This window comes from Chelonoidis abingdonii, chromosome 2 (assembly GCF_003597395.2).
Source record: "Chelonoidis abingdonii isolate Lonesome George chromosome 2, CheloAbing_2.0, whole genome shotgun sequence".
Classification (NCBI taxonomy): domain Eukaryota; kingdom Metazoa; phylum Chordata; order Testudines; family Testudinidae; genus Chelonoidis; species Chelonoidis abingdonii.
Window position 1 is genome coordinate 148,350,503 of NC_133770.1, and position 13,000 is coordinate 148,363,502.

The 13,000-nt window shown below is 43.9% G+C and overlaps 1 protein-coding gene across 2 annotated transcripts in view; it reads right to left on the minus strand.

Annotated features, from left to right (window-relative positions):
• Positions 1–2,206: 2,206 nt before the first annotated feature.
• LOC116820718 (cadherin-10) overlaps positions 2,207–13,000 on the minus strand; it is a 162,339-nt gene continuing 151,545 nt past the window's right edge. For both annotated transcript variants that reach the window (XM_075062698.1, XM_075062697.1), the window contains exon 12: positions 2,207–3,194. In XM_075062698.1, the coding sequence (XP_074918799.1) occupies positions 2,701–3,194 (494 nt within the window). In that variant the 3' untranslated portion in view covers positions 2,207–2,700. The remainder of the gene's footprint in view (positions 3,195–13,000) is intronic.

Genomic DNA, 13,000 nt, shown 5'->3' on the forward strand with positions numbered 1-13,000 from the left:
AAACCACAAATGGGATGGGAGAGTAAGAGCAAATTTTTCTTTCAGCTACACCATTGAAACTACAGTAACACCATTAAAGTCAATAGTTTTTACATCCCTGTAACAGAGTAGACTTTTGTTCTAAAACTAGAAGGCAAATCAGCTTTTGTGCGTTGTGCTGAAATAACCATGGAAAGGGGTAGCTGTTTAAATGATCTAAATAGTTGTGAAATAGCTTTGCACTGATGATTTTTGACATATTTTGTATCAGATAAAATAGAAAATGCTATCTGTCACTCTGCATTCTTCGTGAGCTAAAATCAATTTGATTCCACCCTTGATACCCTTTATTTAATCTACATGGTTTTTTACAATTCAAAGATTTAACTCATTAAAAGTTTGACCTTTCTACACTGAAGGAATTACAGTAACTTCTCACTTAATGTTGTAGTTATGTTCCTGAAAAATGTGACTTTAAGGAATCCAGTTTCCCCGCCTTGTTAATTACATCAGCTTGCTGAGACCACAGGTGGTACAAGCTCCCTGCCTGAGCCCTGCTCTATGGAAGATGGAGTAAGGGGAGTGCAGGAGCAGGGGAGAGGGGGACACTCTGACATTAGTCCCCCTCTTCCTTTCCTCCCCCCGGCACAGCAAGCAGGAGTCTTGGGGAGCAGCTCCAAGGGAGAGGACAGGAGCAGCACATGGCAGTGGGGGGAGGGACACAGCTGAACTGCAGGCAGCTGCTGCACAGGGAACTTAGGGGAGTGGGCACCTAATAGAGGGCTGCCGGTTCCCCCTAGTTACAAGCCCCCACCAGCTAGCTGCAACGGGCTGCTCTTCCTGCAAGCAGTTGACAAAGCAGGCGGGTGCCAAACAACGTTAGAAGGGAGCATTGCACAACTTAAATGAGCATGTTCCCTTATTGATCAGCAATGTAACAACAAAACAATGATAACTGGGTCGACTTTAAGTGAGGAGTTACTGTATAATGACTGCCTACTTTTTATTTTCTCAACTGCACTGGTAAGCACTCCATTAAGTAAAAAAGATTTGTGCTGTAATAAGAATGTCATATTACATCTCCCCAAAAGCTAATATTGTTAGAATATTTGTTGAATTTATGCCAGTAAGAAAATCGGAAGAAATTACACTACACAAATGTTCTTTCCACCAAATATATGTACCATTTTTTCCACTTCAAAAGCTCTGAGAAATATTTCATTGTCAAATAATCTTTAATTTTTCCACAAACAAATTTGTATAATCTAAAACTTGAGGGAGAGTCAGAGAACCAAGATCTCTTGAGTACCCGCTCTGTTCTGTAACCGTTAGACTCTTTATTAGATGACAACTCTTGAGTTTCCTACATTTTTTTTTATTTTACCTCTAGGAGACACTAGAAATCAACTGATTAATAAAAACTAGGGGGGGCGGGGCGTGTGTTTGTGTGTGTGTGCTTGTATTGTGGACAGATATTTTTAGTGCTGTCAGTCTGTAATCCTTTTGAAGAGGAAATTCACCTTTAAATTAGAAGCAGCAAAGAGTCCTGTGGTACCTTATAGACTAACAGACGTTTTGGAGCATGAGCTTTCATGGGTGAATACACACTTCATCGGATGCATGTAAATTAGACAATCTAATAAACTATAGCTTTGTAATCAGTTAAGGTGCCTTAACAAAAAGGAAATAATTTCTTTTTTGTTTAACTTTTTTTTTTCCACATTAATTGTTATAGCTGGATTAACCTCAGTGACTTCAACAGGACTCTGGACCAGCGAAAGGGAAGCTATACTAGAGGTATTGAAGCCCCAGGTAGTCCTTGCGTTTAAGTAGTCCTATTGATTTAAAGTCTAATATTACAAAATTTCAGTCAGATGACTTAAACTCATTGTATTCTTGAAATAGGACTTGTTTTCCCAGCAGTGCTGCTTCCCACCTTCTTGGTCACAGTTGAAAGATCGTTTGTTTGTTTTTTCCCCTCGTCAAATAAATGGACACCCAATCTTCTCCGTCTGAAGACTTCCAAAATTTTGGTGGGAAATGCTTGGTTAAATATAGACAGCATAAAAATGGCTGTCGTAAGCACTGTTGTTATAGGAGTAATTGCATTCTCTCCTTCAGCCTGAATATGTAGATAGCTTCTTGGAGGGGAAGGATTCAGAATTCATCTCCCAGAACAGGCAACATAGTTGTAAAAACTGGTTTATTTCTTAAAAATAAATACAAAAATATAAATTTAAAACATTGGCAGATAGAATTTGATGAAATGAAGTTGCACAAACTTTTTTTTAAACCAGCTGCATATCACACTTATTAACACCACATGTACATTTTTTTAAAATTTTAATGTACAGAACTGGACATACTTTTTTTCTTCACCTTCTTAAAAGCTGCACTTGCAAGGGTAGGACATGTACCTAACAAAAGCGGCTTGTACATGAGGTTGCTTAAGGGAATATCACCCTGTTCAAGCTTGTGAAAGTACTTTTACTTACTAAAATGGACAACACTGAATTTCCATAGCTTTGGCTCTTGGAAGGTGATTAAATAAAATGCTGTATATATTCCATGATATCCTACTAGAAAGAATGAATGACAATGAACAAATTAGAAAGAAAACCATTGTGCTGAGTGGCAGGAAAATTTTCCTGAATGTTAAATATTGTTGAGTGGAGAAGGTGTCTGTAAAATTACTTCCTCTCAAATGGACCCTATTGGAGGTTAAGAAGTGTCTTTGTCACTTTCTCCTCCACCATACATTTCAGCTAGCTTGTTAAAGCGAGGGCCCCATTCTCTGAGGTAATCATAGTTTTGGTCTCCTTCAGTAGTACCTGACTCTAAGGAACTCAAGGACTCAGCTATAGAATCATTTCCTTCGTAGGCGTAGGTTGCAAGTGAATCATATGGTGGTGCAGAGGGATCAGTATCATGCTCCTTTAGCCTTTGGTTAATGAAATCTCGGACATCTGTATTATTTGCTGCTGAAGGAGTTCTCCGTGGTATAAATAATGTTTCAGGAATAATATCTCGTCGAAGCTTCTTATCTTCCATAGCTGCAGGATTTCTCAGTGTGCCAATATCAAAAGCTTGAGTATCTTCCTCTCCACCGCCTTCATCATTGTAACTCACAATGTTGTCTCTGATGTCCTCTTTAGACAGAATCAGAGGCTCTTTCTTTCGCTGCCTCTTCAGAGCACCAAATAGCACCACTATAACTTAAAAGAAAAAGAAAAAGAAAAAACAGAAGAGCAGATAGATAAACTAAAGATCTCAATTTAACAATTTCTCAGTGGCAAACTCAGCAGACGCAATAGCTTTACTTTACCTACGTTTTACCAACTAAACTTGAGACCCTGAAACAGCAATGACTCCATCCTGTTTTTTGATCTCCTTACCGTGTATTGTGTAAAACCTCTCTTGTGCTTCAGACAGGATGCATTGAGAATAAGATCTTTTCTGTATCTTTGAATAGGGACATTGGTTTGGTCTGACAATGGCCAGGTCTACTTCGATGGTGAAGGAGACTATTTTTGCAAGTTTCAAGCAGACTGCTCAAACTGTGCTTGAGTTACAGTTAATTAAATATTACTTTGAAAATCATAAAATTCAATCTTGGTATCCTTCCACTCCAAACAGCTTCTTTCTGATCACTTTATGTAAAGTTAAACATTTGTGAACTAGTGCACAGGAATCTACTTGACAAGAATACTGCTGACTGATGGCTCTACTGTAATGGTGATTTTGTGTGAGAAACAGGGTGTTTCTGTTTTATGGCTGGTTGCAGTTAGAGAGAACACAGGTGTCACTTTTTATTGTTTCTAGTGAATACATATTCTTTTAGTATAAGAAAGAGGAACTCCTTCTAATGAACCTGGAATTTAAATTACCTTGTTTCTATCTCCCTTACAAAACCACACTCACTTGAACACATATTATACTATATAAATATGAAGTATAATTGTTTCAGTCCGCTGCCCTCATGGTAGGACCAAATACTGTCTAGACCATCCCTGATAGACAGATATGAAAACTATTAACCTCAGTGAGCTTTTGCTCAGATTCTTAGTCGCCAAGGTATTTGTGAATCAACCAGTTTTAATGGATACAAGTAATATGACTGCAGTCAACTCGTAAATGGGACCTAATAAGTAAAGATAGTTCAATTACTTTTTTTTTTTCAGTCAGAAAGTGTGTCTTCCTCTAATGCTATATTTTTTTCTGCAGAAAAAATACTATTTTTGACACAAAAATTAAATTTTCTTATTGGAAAAAATAAATTATTTTGAATCAGCATTTCAAAATAAAATGATTTTGGTATTTTCAGGTTTTCCCCTCCCTCTTTTCCACTGGAAAAACAGGCTGATGGAAACCACTCTCTAAATATTTGCAGTTGGAAAAACACTTTCTTTCATTTTTAACTTTAATGCTTTCATGAACTGGAAGTGCATAGAAGATCTACTCACACTCCTGTTCTGATGTTAACTTTAATACCAGCATAAAGTGTGCTGGTTTCACACCATCTTTTCAAGTGAAGGGAAAAAATGGAGAAAGAAATCTAACAATACTCAATTATTTTTGTTTTCAAAAAGTGAACCTCTGGAAATTGTTTATTTCAAAATATCTTGTAGAAAACAGACATTTAAATGGGGAAATTTACCCCCTGGGATAACAATGCCATTTCACAACTAAAGATTAGAATCCTAATTCTAAAAGATAAGCACCTTCTGTGATGTGTGCTGAGAAATTACAGTTGTAATCCTGTATGACTGCCACTTGAGTAAAACTAGCAGGATTTGACCCCATGTGTTACACTGCCAGACTAGGTCCCAGCTCATGCCAAAGCGCCAGGTCAATTCAGTTTTGTATTAGTATAGATCAAATGATTGTATAGGAGTATATTTGGTGTTTAAACTGCATTAAAATAAGTGGGATGTTACCTGCATTGTTTTCACTTATCTGTATCCCATTATAGATTCATAGACTCATAGACTTCAAGGCCAGAAGGGACCATTACGATCATCTAGTCTGACCTTCTGCACAAAACAGGCCACTGAATCTCACCCATCCACTTCTATAACAAACCCCTAACCTATGTCTGAGTTACTGAAGTCCTCAAATTGTGGTTTGAAGACCTCAAGCTGCAGAGAATCCTCCAGCAAGTGACCCATACCCCATGCTGCAGAGGAAGGCGAAAAATCTTGCTATCAGTTTGATTGTTTAGTGAGAGAGACTGTTTTATGATCAATCATGAGGTATCTCCCCTTTTTCCTTTTGGCAACAAGAAGGATTAAACACTATGACAGGACAGTTAGCAAAACTTATTCTGTCAGTGCTCAGGCAGTACCCATTCTGTGGGCTAAAAACAGCAAATCAGCTTCCAAGTCTGCCAGCCTGCCACATGTCACAGCAGTGTCCTATTACTGTCTGTCTGCTCTCATTCCCATCTCTGCACTTTTCATCTGTCCCCCCCTATTTAACTGACTTCTGATTCCTGGTGGTCCCACCCCTCCCCTGAAGGGGATGTCATTCATATTTCTGGAATGAGTTCACCTTGGAGCCCCCAACTCTCCTGAGAAACTGTAATGTACTAGCAAATGTTTTACATGGTTTATACCCCTCTAACTAAACAACCTATCAACCAAGGAAGAAGCCTTGTGAATGCAAATGAAGAACTTTAACAGAAAAGTGTTAATTTCAAAGCAAGTGGTCATTGTGTGTGGTGATCAGAGATCAAAAACTCAAAATGCATTCCTCACTCTCCGTCATCAAAGGAAAAGCCTACACAGATAGTGACTGTGTCATCTTGTTTTCTGTGAGAAGAAGTTATAAGTATGGATTTAAGGAAAGATCTCTGGACTGTTTGAATTCTTATGGGGAAGTATGTCAGATGCAAACCGGAGATCCCCAGAGATAATCTGGGTATCCTGAAAAGACTTTTGGGACACAAGCAGTTTATTATATCACTGCCACCATTTGGAATGATAAACTGACACACTTATACATACATTTTACCTGCTTTAATCTCTTAACTCTCTCTTCTTTTGATTAGTTTACTATAGAATTGGCTACCCGTGTTATCTTTGGTGAAAAATCTAGAGTACCCATTGACCTGGGGTAAGTGAGTGGTTTCTCGGGACTGGGAGCAACCCGATGTGATTTTTTTTGGTTTGTGACCTTTTATCGTGAAGTCCAGTTTGTGTGGGTGGCAAGATAGACTGGAGAGTCTGTCTGTGACTCCATAGTAAGACTGGTATAGCAATCCAGGAGTTCACCTTTGATAATGGTTTGGTGAAATCTATTTATAGAACACACCACCAGCTTGGGGTGTCTGCCCTGAGATAGGCACTCACAGTTGTGAGCCACTCCAGACAGCGCAACACCATGCACATATGCAATTTGCATGGCCATACTGCAGAGAATCCCGAACTATAATTCATTAATGGTTTCTTTGTGTCAACTTTGAAATAAGGTCATGTCAGTAAGCATGTTTGTTTACTGATGTAGTCCTATGAATAACTTTGAAATAAGGTCATATTAATTTCTCTCAGGATGAGGTTTGGTGCTGCAAGTAACAGTATTTCTGACTCTAAACTCTAACAGCTTTTGTGCTGTGCCACACAAAATTACATATATCTCAAACAAAAATATACTAATAAATGCAGAACAACTCTAGCAACATAATATAGTCTTATTAAAATGTTAAGTAAAGAATCAAGTATTTAAAATTATTTCCTTGATTATCATACAGACTAAAATAGTCAATTGTCTTCCTGGCCATTGCTGCCATGGGGGGATTGGACTAGTTCCGTCCCTCCTGCCCCACTTCAGCAATACTTAGCAAGGATGTTGGCCCTAGACACCAGTTTGAATCTTAAAACCAGTTCCTAAATTTAAAGCTAGGCTAATGCACACGTCAGCGTGAATCTAAATTTAATGAACAACCTGAGATAGCTGCTCTTTTCATAGGTCCTGGACTGCAACCCACGCACTACATCTCAGCTAGTCTACTTTTCTCTCCTCACCAGCAGATCGGTAACGACCCTGGAAAGTCAGGTTACCCACTCTAAGACCCGAGCGTAGGTGGCTTGTGCAGGGGCGACTCTAGATATTTTGCCGCCCCAAGCACGGCAGGCAGGCTGTCTTCGGCGGCTTGCCTGAGGGAGGTCCCTGGTCCCGCGGATTTGGCGGCATGCCTGCGGGAGGTCCACTGAAGCCGCAGGACCAGCGGACCCTCCGCAGGCATGCCGCCGAAGGCAACCTGCCTGCAACCCTCACGGCAACCGGCAGAGTGCCCCCCGTGGCTTGCCACCCCAGGCACACTCTTGGCGTGCTGGTGCCTGGAGCCGCCCGTGGGCTTGTGTTACTAACAAATGAGAGGTTCTTCTCTGAAAAGTGACTCTAAAACGATATCATGTGATTGCGAGCTTGCCATATCCCATGACAGCAGTTTCAAATAAAGCATCTTTTTATTTATAAAGAGCTTTAAAAAACAAAGACCACCAGCAATAACAAAAATCTGCTAGCCCTGGAAACTCATCTGTGGCTATGAGACCTAAACTATGTTGTTTTATTCTCACAAATGAGCACCCATTACTACAGCGCATGGTGTTCTCAGTTACACCTATGCAACCAATATGACTTCAGGGAGTCGCACAAGTGTAACCGATTGGAACATGACAGTATATTCTTGCTGGTGATGCACAAGGAGGAGTATAATCCAAGTCCTGCTCTCAAACACCTGAAGGTGCTTAAGTAGTAATACTAAACACTTACTTTTGTCAAAATAAGCAGCTCTCACTATGAGGTCAGGGAGCTGATTTGTTGAGTAAAAATTATTTTTCTGAGTTACAACATACATCAGTTTTTGACTCCTGACTAGATACCCATCTGGAGAGGAGTTAGAAATCATAATGAAAACAAATTCAGAGCAGAGAAACTTGCCTTATCTTCACAGACAAGGTTAGCTCCAAGACTGCTGCACTGGGCAGCATATTATGGGGAGGAGGTGAGCAACCCTCAGTGGTGAAAGAACAGATTAAGGACTTGTGATACAGCATGGCCAGAGGGCAGCAGGAGAGGTTAGAAGGAATCCTTATTCCCTGTAAGGGGAAGAAAGTTTGCTATAGATTAACTGGAGCACTAGTAGCCAGTTAGAGCACCTGAAGCCAATTAGAGCACCTGCAGTCAGTCACATGATAAAAACCCCTGCTTCAATCAGACAGTGTGGGAGTTGGAGCAGAGAAGATTGGTGTTGGAGCAGAGAACAGTTTGAAGGGAAGCAGAGGAAAGTTTGGAGGAGTGCTGCGGTGGGCTAAGAAGTCCAAGACCCTAGGTAAGGGGCACCTGGCTTGTGCAGAGGGACGACAGGAAGCCCCCACAAGCTGAAGGGCAGGAAAGGGAAGTAGCCCAGGGGAAGAAACCGCCAGTTCAAGTGGTTCACCACTATCCTCAGGGCCCCTGGGCTGGGACCTGGAGTAGAGGGCAGGCCCAGGTCCCTCCCTCTCCACTCCCCGCCTCGAGGACACTAGTGGGGCAATTACTATTCCAATTCAGGGGCAAGAAATGGCACCCTGAACCCACTCCAAAGAAGAGAAAGTGCGAGACCCATCATAATAGTGCTGGCAATTTGCCACACATGGATTTGGGATTTGCGTGCTGGGGACTTAAACCAGGGTTAGGCAAAACCCTCCCGTCCTTAAGATGGACGATGTGGTCAAGGTCCTAATACAAGCCACTGCGGCCCAGCAGGAGGCTACCTGGGTCCAAGAAACCGTCCAACAGGAGGCGACTCGGACACAGCAGGAGACTAATCACCTGTTGATGAGACTGAGCCCTGCTGAAAGACCCGGTGAATCAGATGAAGGCCCTTATATAACTGAACCTCAACTGTGAAGGGACCCGGACCATATGGGCCAGCCATTGCCTACAGAAAATGACACAGGAGGATGATGTGGAGGCATACCTCCTGGCTTGTGAAAAAGCAGCCCTGTGGAGGCCTGGCCTCAAGATCAGTGGTTTAGTATCCTTGCCCCATTCCTGTGTGGGGAGGCCCAGAAAGTCTACTGCGATATGGCAGCAGAGACTGCAGCAGATTATCCTCAACTGAAGGGAGAGATCCTGGCCAGATACGGAGTAATGACAGCATTGCGAGCCCAGATGTTCCACGAGTGGCAGTATACGGAGGACAAGACACCCCGATCACAAGTGTTTGACCTGATCCACCTGACTCGGAAATGGCTGCGCCCTGAGGCTCTCAGCTCTGAGAAAATGATGGAGGTCCTGGTACTGGACTGGTATATGACGGGGCTACCACCAGGTCTCTGGGCTTGGGTTGGCCAGAATGACCCCTCCACCTATGATGAGTTGGTCTCCCTCGTGGAAAGACAGTTGGCAGCTCGCGAACTGTTCCAGACCTCAGGCAGGGAGACATGACAATCCAGGAAGCCAACCCAAACCCAAGGCCCTGGACTGTTGAGAACTACAGGAGAACTGTAACAGGGAGGAAAGACACCAAGGAATGGCCCAAGGCCAAGAAGGGACCTGGGAGTTTGGGAAGAGAGGTGGGGGGCCGGCCAAATAGCCCCAGGCAGAGGGTGACAACCAGAATAAGGGGGCGGAGTTATGAATGTGGGGAATTGGGGCATATAACAGCCCAATGCCCCAACAGGGAAGAACCTATGCAATGTAATCTGGGGGATTACGGGGAGCAATGTGGCCTAATCGGCCTGGTAGGGGTGACAATGACCTCACATGGGTATACAAGATCAGAAAAAATGAATAGTATTAAGACTATAGCATTAATAGATTCTGGGAGTGCTGTCATGCTGGTCTCGGGGAAGTTGGTGGGGCGAGACCAACTAACCTGGGCCAAAACCACAAGGGTAACGTGCGTTCATGGCACCGTGAATTTTTACCCCACAATGCTGGTGCGGATTGAGATCCAGGGGAATACTACCAGGGTGACTGCAAGGGTGGTCCCCAAGCTCCCCTACCTTGTCTAAATTGGTAGGGACTTCCTCGGGTTTGAGAGCTTACTTACCCCAATAGAGCCAGAGGAGGGTAGCAACCCCCAGGCTGAGATGGAGGCACCTACAGATAGCCTCACCCCAATGTTTGCTGAATTTGCTCCAGAGTTATTCTCATCCCCTGGGAAACCCCAAAAGTCTAGGCGAGAAAGGAGGGCAGATAAAAGATTAGGGACCAGGATTCTAGCAGAGAACCAAAAAACTTCCCTTGTGGGTTGGTGAATCCACTCAGGAGACCAGGAGATAATTCAGGCCAGGGAGGACTCAGAGGCGGTTCCTAGCCCAAGTAGGAGCAACCCGGGGGAAGAGTAGAAATAGGCCCTTTAGAATTAGGTCAGATCAGTACCGCACGTGAGAATTTTGGGCAGGACCAGGCCAATGATCTGCTATAAGCGAATGTGAGGGAGGAGGTAGTGGAAGTAAATGGTGTACCTGTGGAAGGAAAGATCAAAGGCCCAAGGCCATATTATGTGCTTAAACGCGATCTCTTGTACAGCATAGAGCAAATATGAGGGGAAGAAGTAGAGCAACTCTTAGTCCCATGGAAACACACAAGGGCAGTATTAGAGTGAGCTCACAGTCATCTATCTGGGGGAAATCTAGGAGTAGACAAGACACTGGATAGAGTCCTAAGAAGATTTTATTGGCCAGGGATACGTGCAGAAGTCCAGCGTTATTTTGCCTCCTGCCCTGAATGCCAGTTGCATAGCCCCCGACCTCACTTGCGGGCCCCATTAGTACCTCTGCCTATTATTGAAGTCCCTTTCGAGAGGATAGCCATGGACATAGTGGACCCACTGGAAAGATCGGCACACGGCCACCGAAACGTACTAGTCATCCTTGACTACGCCACGCGGTATCCAGAAGCCATTCCTTTAAGAAACTCCACATCCAAGGCAATAGCAAAAGAACTACTACAGGTTTTTGCCAGAGTGGGCATCCCTAAGAAGATCCTGACAGACCAAGGAACCCCGTTCATGTCAAAATTAATGAAGGACTTATGTGCCCTACTCTGCATCCAGGTCATACGGACCTCAGTCTACCATCCACAAACAGATGGACTGGTCGAGCAGTTTAATCGTACTCTTAAAAGTATGATCCGGAAGGTGGTAGCACAGGATGGAAAAGACTGGGATACTCTTCTACTGTATCTAATGTTTGCTATACGGGAAGTCCCCCAGGTGTCCACTAGTTTCTCTCCCTTTGAACTACTATATGGATGCCACCCACGAGGGATATTAGATATCGCCAAGGAAGACTGGGAAGAACAACCTAACCCAGGAAAGAACGTCACTGAGCATGTGACACAGATGAGAGAGCGAATAACTCGAGTAACCCCTATAGTATGAGAACATTTGGAAAAAACACAAGAGGCCCAGCGGACATATTACAAACGTCGGGCAAAAGTACGGAGATTTCAGCCAGGGGAACGGATGATGGTGCTAGTGCCGACAGCAGAAAGCAAACTCCTAGCCAGCTGGCATGGACCATATGAGATAGTGGAAGCCACTGGGGAAGTGGACTATAAGGTCAGACAACCAGACCGCTGAAAGCCAGAGCAAATCTACCACGTCAACTTACTGAAGCCCTGGCGTGACCAAGAGACGTGTCTGGTCATTTGAGGAGCTCCACCGCAGACAGACGACCCATAGGGGCAGATAAAGATATCTCCTGAATTAACCCCAGAACAACGAACAGAGGTCATTGAGATGATCCACTGGAACCAGGACGTGTTCTGTACACAACCGGGCCGTACGACACTGGTCCAACATCATACTGTCACCCGCCCCAGAGTAAGGGTGACGATAAGACCATATCAAATACCGGGAGCTAAAAGGGAACAAATTAAGATGGAAGTGAAGAAGATGCTGGAACTTGGGGTTATTGAAGAATCCCACAGTCAGTGGTCCAGCCCTATCGTCCTAGTCCCCAAGTCTGATGGCACACTGAGGTTTTGCAATGACTTCTGGAAATTGAATGAAGTATCCCAATTCGATGCCTATCTGATACCACGCATTGACGAGCTAGTTGATCAGTTAGGCAAGGCCCAATACCTAACCACTCTGGATCTGACCAAAGGATATTGGCAAATTCCCTTGGCCAAGAATGCCAAGGAAAAGACTGTCTTCTCTACACCCGATGGCCTGTTTCAATACGCTGTCCTCCCTTTCAGACTCCATGGGGTCCCTGCAACATTCCAATGACTTATGGATAAGTTACTGCAACTCCATGCCAAGTATGCCGCCGCTTATCTAGGCGACATAGTCGTCCATAGCCCTGACTGGGAAACGCACCAGGAAAAAGTAGAAGGCCGACCTCCTTGCTAACCCTCTCAAGTGCGTGATAGGACTAGCTGAGGCCAGATACCTCGGGTATGTAGTAGGGAGAGGTTTGGTGAAACCCCAGTGGAACAAAGTGGAGGCAATACAAGGTTGGCCTCGACTAGTCTGCAAAAAGCAGGTCAGAGCATTTCTAGGGATAGTAGGATACTATTGGAGATTCATCCCTCATTTTGCCACAAAAGCAGGACCATTGACGGATCTGATAAAAGCTCAAGACCCCGAGATAGTAAAGTGGACTGATACGACAGAAGAAGCATTTGCAGATTTAAGGACAGCCCTATGCAGCCATCCAGTACTCATAGCCCCAGACTCCTACAAACAGATGCCTCGGAGGTAGGGCTAGGAGCTGTCCTTTCACAGATGTACCGCAGCCGGAAACTCCTCCCCAGAGAACAAAAGTATGCTGTTGTTGAAAAGGAATGTCTAGTGGTAAAATGGGCTATGGAGCCACTCCGCTACTATCTACTGGGGTGGTGGTTTACCCTCGTGACAGACCCTCGAAGAAGAATGCAAGAGTGACTAGGTGGTTCCTATCCCTGCAACCCTTCCATTTCTGAGTACAGCATAGGGCTGGAAGCCAACATGGCAATGCTGATGGCCTATCATGACAACACTGACTCTCATCCCAAGTAGCCCAACCCCATGGTGTTGAGC